The sequence below is a fragment of the Ylistrum balloti genome, unplaced genomic scaffold (assembly GCF_031769215.1).
Source record: "Ylistrum balloti isolate Yb309-2 unplaced genomic scaffold, AGI_CSIRO_Ybal_v1 Utg369672, whole genome shotgun sequence".
Taxonomy (NCBI): Eukaryota; Metazoa; Mollusca; class Bivalvia; order Pectinida; family Pectinidae; genus Ylistrum; species Ylistrum balloti.
In genome coordinates, this window is record NW_026781917.1 from 2,404,177 (window position 1) to 2,420,291 (window position 16,115).

At 31.6% G+C, this 16,115-nt stretch overlaps 1 protein-coding gene across 1 annotated transcript; it reads right to left on the minus strand.

Moving 5' to 3' along the window:
• Positions 1-327: 327 nt before the first annotated feature.
• Positions 328-15,108, minus strand: LOC132562887 (STAGA complex 65 subunit gamma-like). Its single transcript, XM_060227667.1, has 11 exons — positions 15,054-15,108; positions 14,044-14,216; positions 12,659-12,779; positions 11,666-11,784; positions 11,033-11,142; positions 6,911-7,032; positions 6,120-6,304; positions 4,148-4,239; positions 2,869-2,980; positions 2,034-2,204; positions 328-1,476 (listed from the first exon to the last, which is right to left on the minus strand). Exons 2-11 carry the CDS (start codon positions 14,202-14,204, stop codon positions 1,467-1,469), a joined length of 1,203 nt encoding a protein of 400 aa, XP_060083650.1. The 5' UTR covers positions 14,205-14,216; positions 15,054-15,108; the 3' UTR covers positions 328-1,466.
• Positions 15,109-16,115: the final 1,007 nt, after the last annotated feature.

Consider the following 16,115-nt stretch of genomic DNA (forward strand, 5'->3'; position numbering starts at 1 on the left):
GATCTTTTAAAGTAGTTTTTCAATATCATATTTGAAAATACTTCGATTTTTTTCTTTTTAAATTTGAATAACAAGTTTTTATACATTCTATAATGTTCAGGTTAAAACCTGCAAGGAAAACACAGCACCTGTGTGAATATGCCAAAGTCAGATATACTTCTATGTATTGCTGTTTGGTTGGTTACAGGTTTTCCATCTCTGTGAGTCTTCCTAATGCTTGTTGTTATCCCATCCATGAATGTCGATATAAACGGTAACATTTCAGCAGTAATCTTATTCAAGCTGAAAAAGCTAAAAAAAATGACTGCACTATTTCCAATTTCTGTCATTAGTTATAACCATTATTATGCATGCCACAATTCACCATTGTGCTTATTTTTTAAAAAATAGTGTTGTGATAAAATTTGATTCCACAAAATATGTATGTTTACAGTAATTATCAATGTCCTGTTATCCAAGATCTCTTATTATTATCCCACCAATCATGTCATGCCCAGTACTTTCTTGTCATCCTGCACTAAATATTATTTCAAAGGTACTGACATAATATTTCTTCAACAGTTTATGTTTGTGTGTGTGAAACTTGCTTGAAGTTACAGCATTATGTCTTTAGGTGTTGCTATACAGATCAATTTAGCAAAATAATTTACTTCTGTGTGTGCAAATCGCTTGAACTGATCATGAAGTACACATACGCCCCTACAAGTACAATGCACTTCAGTTAAATCCTGCTGTATCACTGAGAGTATACTGCTATTGTGTAGTAAATTTACAGTGTTCTGATTGTACCAGCAATAAGCATATTAACGTCTGTCTTACTGACATTTCATTGCAGCACTTTTCTTCATCACATTCCATAAGATACACATTAACTGTATACTGCAGTAAAACAAAAACAAAGAAAAACAACACATTTGTTAATCTAGACACTTCTGTTAAAAACTGTGTACTTCACTTGTAGCATATAAAAGTAACCTGAATGTGTGTACTGCTATGTAAAACAGCTTTCTCATCAACTGGAACTTAATCAACAGGTAGCATTATGTACACTGAATGAACAGCATTGTGTCAACCTGGATACAATCCACTTGTAGCATAAGGTACAATGAATGTGTACTTCTACACAAAACAGCTTTGTTGTCAACCCAGACATAATCCACTTGCAGCATAAGGTACACTGAATGTATACTTCTACACAAAACAGCTTTGTTGTCAACCCGGACATAATCCACTTGTAGCATAAGGTACACTGAATGTATACTGCTATACAAAACAGTATAATTATATTGACCTGAATTCTATCACCTTCACAACCAGTATCACACAACACTAGCATCATCATGTGCACTGACTGTGTACTGCTCAATGACAGAGTGTATGCCGGTAGTCCCATAGAACATGGACACTGCGGTATCACAATGGCTTGGATCCATGGCTGATGTTTCGTCTCTGACTTCACAAGTTCTTCACTTTTTCCTGTAGTTACAACCAAAACAAAATTATTTAGGATTGAGACATGTTCATGTACCTTAATATTTCAAAATAAAAATTCTACTTCCTATCAAAAACTCCTCATTTTAACATGATTATATCATACAACTTTGGTTCCATTTTTTTCTTTTCACCTATCAATAATAACACATTGATATGTCTGAGATATATTCTACAGTTAAACCACTTCAAATTTGTAACAATTGTTATGTTTTAACTTTCAAATGTTACTGATTATTCACCAGTTAAAAATTAAAACGTTATTTCAAACTAAACCTTAAATTGGGACAAGACAACATCATGATAGTAAGACTGAATCATAGTGTATGTATCCATTCACAAGCCCAGGGGGTCAAGATATACACCCTGACACATATTCAAGGGTGTGGGCTTCTCAAAGGACAGTGAAATAGTCTTTAATGCCAATGCTTCTAGACAGCATTAAAACATGGGTTGACTTATTGCAAGGCATGAGCTTATCACTGGATAAATACAAACAACTAAAAAACATTGTCAAATCAAGCAAAATCTGTGACCCTAACCTTTTCTTTGGTTTACTTGGTCGTGAGGTGATGGATGGGGGAGACATGATGTCAGAGCCAGGGATGGAGGCAGGGTCAGTAATACTGTCCCCACCCTCACTCAGCTGGGCAGGTGTCCGTGGTGGCTTTACGCTTCCAGGCTCATCAAACACATCGAAACTGAGACGTGAGCTGAAAATGCAATCACAGACATATCAGAATCTTCAAATGATTCGGAAATTATTAGACATGTTAACACTGGGATGTAACTTGAAACAAAATTAAAAATGTCAAAAGCCTAGCAATGACTGAAACAAGGGCCTTTAGAGAAAAATAACAAAGGACATTAACTCCTAAATTATGTAAAAAAAATGGTGATTGTTTCCTTGTTATAATATATCTACTTATGAAATTTTATGTTGATACCTCTAATAGTTTTTGTGTTATGCTCCTGCCAAAATTATGACAGACAGATTGACAAAGCAGAGACTATATGCTCTCCCTTCGTGCTGCATAGAAATATACCAGAACACTTTAAAACTGTCTCATTTGTCACTCATTTGGCAATATAATATTACAATGCATGACTGCAAATACCAAATAACACTTGGATTATTTTCATTTTACTATGGTACAGAAGTTTAATTTCGAGGTTATAATATTTTTGGCTGCTCCTGCTTGGGAAGTTCATTGGAATTTTGCAGAACACTAACTTAAACTGTAAGCAGTTTTTTCCACACCTGAAAAATATTTTTGCTTGGTTTTTAATTACATGTGATCATCATGGCTGTAAATATAATGAAATTTAATCCTCTGTTAGTTTTACCAACTATACAGAATACCTATCTATACCTACTTTGTGCCTCCTTCAGCAGCTTCAGACTTCACACCCTGCCATTTAGAATCCATTTCTGTTGTCAGGCCACTTGTTGATTCATGTTCAACTGTTATCTCAAATCCACTCAGACCTGTCAAATTGAAACAATTCTAGTACACCAAATAAAAAAAGAAAATAGAAAAGAAATGGTCAATGTCTTAAGATATAAGCTGTATTGTGGAGTTGGTTAAAACAGACAAAATTGATAAGCCTTTATACTATAGAAACAGACAAAATTGATAAGCCTTTATACTATAGAAACAGACAAAATTGATAAGCCTTTATACTATAGAAACTTCAACAGTTTGTTGCTCAATATTTGCTGTGTTGAATAATGTCTGATGACATATGCCAAAATAATTGCTCCTCATAGAAATATAGAGTAGAGTTGAGGTGATTCTGTACACACACAGCTGTCAAGCTGAAAGGATTATATCCATGCAGCGATCCTGGCCAGAGATGTTGTGGGAAGATTGTTTCTGCAGCAATGATGAGTGATGAGGATTAAAGACAGCTATGTGATGTGGCGAGAAGATTGCTTCCGCAGTGATGACAAGCAATGGGGATTATAGACAGCCATTTTTTTCACACTAGTGCAAATGTACTAATGTATGATGCAAGATATACATCCTACAGATACCTTTCAGCTTCTAATGTATCCATTGTACCAATTTTTGAAACATTTGATCAAAACACAACCATGCCGTAGTTGTAAGCATATTGTCTACTAAGCACTGATTTAGCTGTAATGACAGAGTTATCTACCTTTGAAATCTTAATCTAAACTTAACTGCTAGTAATTATAAATCTTACATAACCTCATGGAAGTAGACAATTAAATATTTATAACAGAACTTCTGAAAATTTCAAAATACTGGATATTGGCTTTCTGCTATGTCACCTTATATGATATGCTGTCATTAGTATGTTTCCATCTTCGTTTAGCAGATAGATATTTTGATAACTTAAAGCCATGATGAATGAATTTCACTATCTATATCTATAATTATGATGCAAATATATATGTACCAGAAATTTCCAGCCCCCAGAGTTAAAAAATTAATTATGGTTGATACAGTTAATAAATGCAAAATCACCATCTTTTCTTCAAACCTATCTGGAATGGCTCTCTAGATTTAGTAGGACAGTACATGCATTATGAAATATGGTTGATATGATTAAGTCTAATTTTTAATTAGAAGTTACTCAAATCTGTGACACAAGTGATACAGGTGATTTATTCTTAACATGTGCTCACCTTCCAACTGTAGTAACTGTTCTGCATCATTGATCTCATCATTCTCATCCAGAACTGGAAACTGAATTTCTGAACATGGTTCTTCTTTAATCCTTTAGTTTCGAGAGTGAAAATTGCGAAAAACATGTTGTCAGTTAATTATTTTACATTTTTAAGATAATATTAAATATCAAATTTACAAACATATCAAACAAAAAAAAAACAAAAAATCAAGATATGTGAAGTTTGGGCATTATATCAAAACACATATTTTTTTTTGGAATATTCAGATTTAAAGTAATGTTATTGTTATATTCAACTCTTTATTTATATGAATTAGTATAGGTATAAGGGAACAAATTATGAAATTAATCTCTGTTAATTAATTCAAAATCATAACATCAATAATTTTGTTGATTTATTTGCTACAAATCAAACTTTATAGTATTCAGTTGCATTGACAACACTACAAACCAAATCAAACTTTATAGTATTCAGCTGCATTGACAACACTACAAATCAAACTTTATAGTATTCAGTTCCATTGACAACACTACAAACCAAATCAAACTTTATAGTATTCAGCTGCATTGACAACACTACAAATCAAACTTTATAGTATTCAGTTCCATTGACAACACTACAAATCAAACTTTATAGTATTCAGTTGCATTGACAACACTACAAACCAAATCAAACTTTATAGTATTCAGTTGCATTGACAACACTACAAACCAAATCAAACTTTATAGTATTCAGTTGCATTGACAACACTACAAACCAAATCAAACTTTATAGTATTCAGTTGCATTGACAACACTACAAACCAAACCAAACTTTATAGTATTCAGTTGCATTGACAACACTACAAACCAAATCAAACTTTATAGTATTCAGTTGCATTGACAACACTACAAACCAAACCAAACTTTATAGTATTCAGTTGCATTGACAACACTTCAAACCAAATCAAACTTTATAGTATTCAGTTGCATTGACAACACTACAAACCAAATCAAACTTTATAGTATTCAGTTGCATTGACAACACTACAAATCAAACTTTATAGTATTCAGTTGCATTGACAACACTACAAACCAAATCAAACTTTATAGTATTCAGTTGCATTGACAACACTTCAAACCAAATCAAACTTTATAGTATTCAGCTGCATTGACAACACTACAAACCAAATCAAACTTTATAGTATTCAGTTGCATTGACAACACTTCAAACCAAATCAAACTTTATAGTATTCAGTTGCATTGACAACACTACAAACCAAATCAAACTTTATAGTATTCAGTTGCATTGACAACACTTCAAACCAAATCAAACTTTATAGTATTCAGTTGCATTGACAACACTACAAACCAAATCAAACTTTATAGTATTCAGTTGCATTGACAACACTACAAACCAAATCAAACTTTATAGTATTCAGTTGCATTGACAACACTACAAACCAAATCAAACTTTATAGTATTCAGTTGCATTGACAACACTACAAACCAAATCAAACTTTATAGTATTCAGTTGCATTGACAACACTACAAACCAAATCAAACTTTATAGTATTCAGTTGCATTGACAACACTTCAAACCAAATCAAACTTTATAGTATTCAGTTGCATTGACAACACTACAAACCAAATCAAACTTTATAGTATTCAGTTGCATTGACAACACTACAAACCAAATCAAACTTTATAGTATTCAGTTGCATTGACAACACTACAAACCAAATCAAACTTTATAGTATTCAGTTGCATTGACAACACTACAAACCAAATCAAACTTTATAGTATTCAGTTGCATTGACAACACTTCAAACTTTTAAACTTTTAACAACAAGACGAGGCACATGATATGTGTAATCTGATGATCACAACAATAATTTTCAAATTATCAAAATGTTGAATTATCAAAGAAAAGGACCATGTTAATCTATATATATATATATATAATCTAAACAACCCGCTGTTTAATTCACCTGATGACTGGCACAGTCTCCATCTTGATCATGGTTGGTAATTTCATCTTCTCATACTCTGTGACAAGCTGCTGACAAGTCTGTTCCATGTTTTTTTGATAGTTTATAATATGACTTTGATAGAAACTATGGAGTGTGGTCACACTACCAATCCCCATCTGGTGGAACACCTCTTCAACAACATCCTAAAACAGTCAAATGAAAGTTATGTTATCAATGTGTTAATGTATCTCCTTTCAAAAGAGTTCCAATCACAAATATGATCAATAAATTTCAATTAAATCAGTTTTTATATGTATATCTATAAACAAGTTGACTATTTCCTTTTTAAAAAGAATTATTTTTTCCTTCTGGTGTTACCTAGTATTAAAGTACTGTACAATGGGACCTCCTCTTAAGATACTAATTTACTACAATTTTCTATGTATCTGTTATTTGATACCATTCATGTGATTACTTAAATGTGAAAAGTGACATATTCAACAACATATTGGCCAACTAGAACTAGTCAGGATATGCAGGTCTTGAAATAATGTAAAATTAGGGTTCAGATTACACAGGATGTCAATTAACACAGTGATCAGATTTGACAGGGTTTACTGTATAATCACATTATATAAAACATTTGTTTCTGTACAGTATTTTGGTTTCACCTTTACAGTTATAGTGACGGATCTTTAGTGGGAATGAAAGATTTTACTGAAGCTGAATTTGATAACCCATAATGTCTGAACTGGACTATAGATCAACAGTGAACACATATACTGTAAGCATGGATGTATGTAACATACCGGAAAACTATTATATCCTTGTAGGAGTCGGTTGTCTACGGCAGTACAGAGGTGAGTGGTCAGCTGCTGGAAATACTCATGTGTGATGTCGGTCAGTGTCTCTAAGATTGACTCATTTGTGCCTTAATCAAAATAGAATGAAATAAATAACTATATTTGTAATGTAAGCTGTCATCTAATTATATATGTAATGTAAGCTGTCCTCTAATTATATTTGTAATGTAAGCTGTCCTCTAATTATATTTGTAATGTAAGCTGTCCTCTAATTATATATGTAATGTAAGCTGTCATCTAATTATATTTGTAATGTAAGCTGTCATCTAATTATATTTGTAATGTAAGCTGTCATCTAATTATATATGTAATGTAAGCTGTCATCTAATTATATTTGTAATGTAAGCTGTCATCTAATTATATTTGTAATGTAAGCTGTCATCTAATTATATTTGTAATGTAAGCTGTCATCTAATTATATTTGTAATGTAAGCTGTCATCTAATTATAATTATATTTGTAATGTAAGCTGTCATCTAATTATATTTGTAATGTAAGCTGTCATCTAATTATATTTGTAATGTAAGCTGTCATCTAATTATATTTGTAATGTAAGCTGTCATCTAATTATATTTGTAATGTAAGCTGTCATCTAATTATATTTGTAATGTAAGCTGTCATCTAATTATATTTGTAATGTAAGCTGTCATCTAATTATATTTGTAATGTAAGCTGTCATCTAATTATATATAATGTTTGTAATGTCTAATTATATTTGTAATGTAAGCTGTCATCTAATTATATTTGTAATGTAAGCTGTCATCTATTATATATATTTGTAATGTAAGCTGTCATCTAATTATATTTGTAATGTAAGCTGTCATCTAATTATATTTGTAATGTAAGCTGTCATCTAATTATATTTGTAATGTAAGCTGTCATCTAATTATATTTGTAATGTAAGCTGTCATCTAATTATATTTGTAATGTAAGCTGTCATCTAATTATATTTGTAATGTATATTTGTAATGTAAGCTGTCATCTAATTATATTTGTAATGTAAGCTGTCATCTAATTATATTTGTAATGTAAGCTGTCATCTAATTATATTTGTAATGTAAGCTGTCCTCTAATTATATTTGTAATGTAAGCTGTCATCTAATTATATTTGTAATGTAAGCTGTCATCTAATTATATGTGTAATGTACGCTGTCCTCTAATTATATTTGTAATGTAAGCTGTCATCTAATTATATTTGTAATGTAAGCTGTCCTCTAATTATATTTGTAATGTAAGCTGTCATCTAATTATATTTGTAATGTAAGCTGTCATCTAATTATATTTGTAATGTAAGCTGTCATCTAATTATATTTGTAATGTAAGCTGTCATCTAATTATATTTGTAATGTAAGCTGTCATCTAATTATATTTGTAATGTAAGCTGTCATCTAATTATATTTGTAATGTAAGCTGTCATCTAATTATATTTGTAATGTAAGCTGTCATCTAATTATATTTGTAATGTAAGCTGTCCTCTAATTATATTTGTAATGTAAGCTGTCCTCTAATTATATTTGTAATGTACGCTGTCCTCTAATTATATTTGTAATGTAAGCTGTCCTCTAATTATATTTGTAATGTAAGCTGTCCTCTAATTATATTTGTAATGTAAGCTGTCATCTAATTATATTTGTAATGTAAGCTGTCATCTAATTATATTTGTAATGTAAGCTGTCATCTAATTATATTTGTAATGTAAGCTGTCCTCTAATTATATTTGTAATGTAAGCTGTCATCTAATTATATTTGTAATGTAAGCTGTCCTCTAATTATATTTGTAATGTACGCTGTCCTCTAATTATATTTGTAATGTAAGCTGTCATCTAATTATATTTGTAATGTACGCTGTCATCTAATTATATTTGTAATGTAAGCTGTCATCTAATTATATTTGTAATGTAAGCTGTCATCTAATTATATTTGTAATGTAAGCTGTCATCTAATTATATTTGTAATGTAAGCTGTCATCTAATTATATTTGTAATGTAAGCTGTCATCTAATTATATTTGTAATGTAAGCTGTCCTCTAATTATATATGTAATGTAAGCTGTCATCTAATTATATTTGTAATGTAAGCTGTCATCTAATTATATATGTAATGTAAGCTGTCATCTAATTATATTTGTAATGTAAGCTGTCCTCTAATTATATTTGTAATGTAAGCTGTCATCTAATTATATTTGTAATGTAAGCTGTCATCTAATTATATTTGTAATGTAAGCTGTTCTCTAATTATATTTGTAATGTAAGCTGTCCTCTAATTATATTTGTAATGTAAGCTGTCATCTAATTATATTTGTAATGTAAGCTGTCATCTAATTATATTTGTAATGTAAACTGTCATCTAATTATATTTGTAATGTAAGCTGTCATCTAATTATATTTGTAATGTAAGCTGTCATCTAATTATATTTGTAATGTAAGCTGTCATCTAATTATATTTGTAATGTAAGCTGTCATCTAATTATATTTGTAATGTAAGCTGTCATCTAATTATATTTGTAATGTAAGCTGTCATCTAATTATATTTGTAATGTAAGCTGTAAGCTGTCATCTAATTATATTTGTAATGTAAGCTGTCATCTAATTATATTTGTAATGTAAGCTGTCATCTAATTATATTTGTAATGTAAGCTGTCATCTAATTATATTTGTAATGTATGTCCTCTAATTATATTTGTAATGTAAGCTGTCATCTAATTATATTTGTAATGTAAGCTGTCCTCTAATTATATTTGTAATGTACGCTAATTATATTTGTAATGTCCTCTAATTATATTTGTAATGTAAGCTAATTAATTATATTTGTAATGTAAGCTGTCATCTAATTATATTTGTAATGTAAGCTGTCATCTAATTATATTTGTAATGTAAGCTGTCATCTAATTATATTTGTAATGTAAGCTGTCATCTAATTATATTTGTAATGTAAGCTGTCATCTAATTATATTTGTAATGTAAGCTGTCCTCTAATTATATTTGTAATGTAAGCTGTCCTCTAATTATATATGTAATGTAAGCTGTCATCTAATTATATTTGTAATGTAAGCTGTCATCTAATTATATATGTAATGTAAGCTGTCATCTAATTATATTTGTAATGTAAGCTGTCCTCTAATTATATTTGTAATGTAAGCTGTCATCTAATTATATTTGTAATGTACGCTGTCATCTAATTATATTTGTAATGTAAGCTGTCATCTAATTATATTTGTAATGTAAGCTGTAATTTCATTATATTTGTAATGTAAATTGTAATTTAACATTACATTGTATTGTAAAATTGTAATTTAACAAACATTGTATTGTAAAATTGTAATTTAACAAAACATTGTATTGTAAAATTGTAATTTAACAAAACTTTGTATTGTAAGGTGTAGATTAACAATACTTTTATTGTTAGCTATTATTTAACTCCATTTGTATTTTAAAGTGTAATTTAACTATATTTGTATTGTAAGGTGTAATTGAATTATGTTTGTATTGTAAGCTGTAGATCATATCACAACATGCAATAATTGATATTTTCATGGTGATCTTATTTTCGACTTTCTAACATAAAAAATTATGGTAGGACAAGGGTGATGACAACACGAACAGCTCCTTCCCAATTCACAGTTTATTTATGCATCAAGTTGTTGACATGTTTCAGATAAAAAGTGGGCACTTTGATCTTGACCTACATTCTACCCTTTTTTAGTGAGGACTCTGTATACTTTTTGTATCCATGGAAGTTCCCGGAAAATTTACTAAATATGATGGATTGTAGGACGTTTTGCCTCCACCCAGTGATTAAAAAAATATTGTATTTAGTGTTGTGGTTGTGCTGATCGTAAATTCTGGAATTGTTTTCTATGGAGATTTTGAAAGCATCAAGATTTAGGGTGTACCAAATCATCATTGCACTTTTCTGTTTGTATCTGGAAATTGACTAAAATTAGAGCATACAAAACTATGTATGGGTACTTGAAGTAAAAGACAGGTAACTGTTCTGAGACAAGTCTGAAGAATGATGTAAGTAATTGTAGGTATTTGTTTAGCTTTCCAAATCTTTATAGTGATACCTACTGTCATAACCAGTATGTGCACACACAGCTGATACTGATCTCCGCAGAAGTTTCCTACAAGCGAGATCATCAATCTCTGGGGGTGGTTCACCAATGCCCTTCACAAAGTCACTGTGGAATTGATATTTAACATGTCCATTTCTTATCATAACATTTTTATGTTAACAATATGCCACTCCTTAAATGTTAAGATGATTCAATTTTTTTTCATAATTAGACAACATTAGATAAAAAAAATGGCTTCTATAAACCTAAAAGTGAAAAGACAAACTCTGAACTATAAAACTTGACAACAAGAGTATACCAATAAAGATGTTTTTTCTAAATGAAAAAATTTTTGCTTTTATGAGTTAATACACTATCATGCAAATTATCAAGCTATATATCATAGAAAATTCTCTTTCAATCATCAAATATGAAAACAATTCAGCACATATTCAAATAAACTGGACCAAATTAAAGAGATCAAGAGGTATCGGAGATCTCACTAACTTTAAGTCATGTATACATGATTTAACTTTCAGAATTACTGGTCCCTTATTCCCATAACCATGATTTGTTTCTTATTAATACATTCAAAATACTTTTGTCCCAAAGTCAGGACTGTCCTATATTACATGCATTTTTGACAAACCTTTCCATTTCCTTTGGCATAAATGGCACTGGCCCCTGAACTTTATGTTTTGGTCCTGAACCTGTGAATTCTGGGATAGGTGGTGTAACAGGATAAGTTATCTCACTCTCTCCATTTTTCTACAAATTAAAACATGTTCAACAAAGTTAAGGTACTGACCCAAAAATCTTAATCTCCAGACAAAATGAAAACAAAACAACCAAGATTACATTAGATTCTTTTTTCCCTTTTTTATATACTTGTCTACATCTTGAAAATTCCATATATTTGTAATTCAAATCTTTCAATTGTTCTTCTTTAGCCTGAGGCCTCTTTTTGACAATACTTTTCCAACTGTAAATTTATAAGACATTTTAAGGTGAAATAAAAAGTTGTATATTTCTGTTGCCTTACTGTCTATAACATGGTGTCTGAACTGTCAGAATTAAAGTAAGCCACATTCCAAAATAAGAAAGAAGCTTATTCATTTACTTCAATTTCCATATCTTCATGAGTTTTAGTACAGATAGTGGAAAAAACTGAACTACCATCGTAAGTAAAAAGATTTGTATTTAATGCATAAAATTCTTGCTATGTGTAAGTAATGTCTAGGAAAAAATAAATAATTCCATGTGTACTTGCAAACAATAAAAAGAAATATAAATGAATTTTATAAAGCATTTTGTTTGAAGTAAACGCTTGAATGTCAGCCATATTGCACTGCAACCCTTGGATTGAACTGGATGTAGTATAGATAGCACATTAGTAAAAAAGACTGCCTAATAAGGTAATTGCAGTTAATCTTGTTCTGAATTCAAACAAACGAACATTAATGTTCATTTATTAAAGGAATGGTTCGTTTGTTTTGTTTTGTTTGTTTGCTGGATTTATCGTCTCATGGATAATCAGGGTTATTTTGAGGTGGGGTCTTCTTGTAGCAGCTGATGGCTACCTCACTGAAAAACCAAAGGAATGAAACAAAACATGCTTAGAAACATGAGATTAAGTACATACTACAGCTTCCTGTTGCTGTTGGACACTGGAGATAAGTTGTCGGAGTTTCTTGGCATGTTGGACAAGTCTAATGGTGTGCATGACGATAGGATCCATCTCAAATTTTTCACTCGGTAAGGGACTGTAACATATAATGACAATGATTTCACTAAGTTTCAAAGTTATTATTTGATGTTTAGAAAAGTAATTTTGCAATCAAACATTTACCTATATACATACATGTACAAGCTCTACATCTGAATTAAGACATCTGCAAAAGTCTAAAAAAAAAAAAAACCCAGGCAAATTTGCTTGATTTGTCTCTCCATGAAACACCAGGATAATTTTAAGGCAGTTTCTCCTTGTAGTAGATGTTGGCTACCCCATTGAACAACATACGAGAGACTCATTGCCCTAGGACACAACTATGTCAACAAAGACTTGGCTTTTCCTTAGCTTCTTGAGAAACACAAACTGAAAGGAAGTGTCAAAACAGTGTCATCTCAGATCTTCACCTGAGTGTATGTTGGCCATTGTTCTATCTAACTGAGCTGTATCATAGAACCAGGCCAAAGGGTTCACTTCAGTAAATACTACTTAATTTAAAAAAATACACAAGTTCAAAATAGCTGCAATTTAAGCAACTGTATTTGTAAGCATACTGTATGTCACCCATTAAAAGGTGTTTCTACATGAAGGATGTAAATCTGAGATATCGTAACATAACACTGTCAATGGATGTTCTGGGGACAGGGGTACATGGTTACTTATTATTGTAGGTGTGGTGACAGGGGTTCATGGAAGGTGGTCGAGCGGTGCAGTGGTAACGCACTTGCCTTTCACCTAGCCGTCTGGGGTTTGATTCCCGAAATGGATGTCAAAAGGTATGGGATCACCTGTCTGACCACGTGGGTTTTCCCGAGTACTCCAGTTTTCTCCCACACTAAGACTTTTCTCGCGCTTCCATCTGGGCCAACAAGACTGATTAATATAAGTTGGAAAAACTTGCTTCGCAATTGTTGTAAAATAACTAAAAATTATTTATTTGCTACTTACTTATTGTAGGTGTGGGGACAGGAGTAAATAGATACATACTTGTTATAGAGGAGGGACAAGTGTACAAGGATACATACTTATTGTACGAGTGAGGACAGGGGTATAAGGATTCATACTTATTGTATGAGTGAGGACAGGGATATAAGGATTCATACTTATTGTACGAGTGAGGATAGCAGTATAAGGATTCATACTTATTGTACGAGTGAGGACAGGGGTATAAGGATACATACTTATTGTACGAGTGAGGATAGGGGTATAAGGATACATACTTATTGTACAAGTGAGGATAGCAGTATAAGGATACATACTTATTGTACGAGTGAGGACAGGGGTATAAGGATACGTACTCATTAGTTGGAGGATGGTGTCTACTAGATGGCTGGTGTAGTCTTGGACCCTCCACATCCATTGGGCGAGGTTTTGTCATCTGTTCCCTTTCGATGGCTGCAATTCCTGAATCTGTATCAGGGAGACTGGGTAGTTCACCCCAATATGATGAGGATGTCATTGTGTTTTTTCACTGTAAGGTCAAAGGTCATTCTTGAGTATGGATATCAAAGATATTTACGGCAAATGATGTTAGTAATTTTCACAGCAGCATAAGTTTTCCAATTTTTTACTTTACATATACATATTGTGTGCAACATTGTCTACACATGTCACTTCTAGGCTGGCCTTGTACTTACCACCTTGACAAAGCCATTTTGTAACCCAATGAAAAGTGAATCCCATTCATTTTTTGTAACAACAAAATAGGAATAAATGGAAAATCATTTATATTTCAATGCAACTGACAAAGGAAAAAAGTCTTCATATTTCATGCTGAAAGTAGAGTGCTATATAAATAATGCATGGTAATATTTCAGTTGCTCATAAAATATAAATGAATTAAATATTTGATTTGCCTATAAAAAAATGGAAAGACATTATTTATCATGAGAGTTAAATGTTCAATACCAAAATTACTTTTTACTACTAATCATTTGGAAAAGACTTGTTAAGTACTTTAATTTGAAGCAAAATGGTATACAAACACAGCAGGGGTATGCCGGTTTTTTTTTCGCTGTTAGGCCTATTTGTTTTCGGCCCTAATAATCAGGGAAAGTGGTTCACTAAAAAAGAATTCACGAATTTGAAATTTTCATAATCATCACCAGAACAAAAGCTAAATTTGTGACATTTAACGTAATGTATCAATGTTCGTCTCGTCCTTATTCACGGTCCTGTAGCCGACTGCAACTATGTATACCGTATAAGAGATAACGATACTGGCATTTAAGACTATAATTATAATTCCAACGTACGTATGAACGTCTTTTGCCTTAACCACCACTTTGTGTGTGATAGACAAATATACCTGAATAAACTGTGAAGATCCAGGTCAGTACCTACACATGGAACGGGAACAACAATATTATTCAACCGGAAGTTTACAGTGAGGTGCCCGTAGTCTCGGAGAGGAATGGAATTAATATTCGCATAAAGATTCGAACAAAATTGCGATGTTATAAGTTAGCAGTTAATCAAATATATCGTTTTAGCTCGATATTTGATGATATCACTATTTTCAGGATATGAAAACATGTTTGTGCCATACTTATATTCACTGCGCATCTGTTGTTGTCCTAGCAACGAAAAACTTATGGCAGCCGTTGACTTGCACTGTATAACGTCAACTCGTGTTTAGGAGGTAAATGAGGCTTATTCGTGATATATATTCACAAAATAAGAAAGTAGATAACAAATGCATAACGCTCACTGTTGTAAAATCAAAACAAAATGTTTCGTCTCGTTTGTTTCTAGCCTATTTTTATGAAAATTATTTCGTTCCTCAAACTTTATTTCATGATTGTGAGGTATCGATATGAAATACCTCCTGCATATCTAACTGTTGTAGACAGTGGCGTACATTGTTAAAGGCGTGTTTGAAATGTAAACACTGCAGTGTACTTAATTACGTTGTTATGAACTGTTGACATAAATTTTGCAGATTGTTTTGGACTGTCATTGACAATGTTGTATAATATGTTTGCAAATACTTTTAAGTGTTGTTAGATTATTGACTGTAAACTGATGTCGCATTTTCATAGCATTACTAACATAAATATCGATACCATTAAGCTGACACGATTGTAAAATTATCTAGAAGAATTCAATTCAGGCATCGGCTAATGAAAATAATACACTGAGCCTGCAGCACCAACTGATGTGGTGATGTAGTCAAGGTTTTCATTGGCACCTACATGAGATGTTTGAGGCATTTGGATGGACAGATGACCACACCAGATATCTGTCTAACAAAACGAGTAACATTTGGGGAATAAGACAGAGGAAGCCTAACACGCTGGTGGTGGTGCACCAATATTTTTCAAACCTATTATTGTGTTCACTTAATCACAATGATCTAGTACATACTAAT

Excerpts from the sequence above, each read along its gene's own strand:
- LOC132562887 (XM_060227667.1), bottom strand. The coding sequence starts at position 14,204 with ATGACATCCTCATCATATTGGGGTGAACTACCCAGTCTCCCTGATACA. Across the intron at positions 11,785-12,658 it reads AACAGCAACAGGAAGCTGTA|AAAAATGGAGAGAGTGAGAT; the intron begins GTATGTACTTAA and ends TTTAATTTGTAG. Across the intron at positions 2,981-4,147 it reads ACAGTTACTACAGTTGGAAG|GTCTGAGTGGATTTGAGATA; the intron begins GTGAGCACATGT and ends TCAATTTGACAG.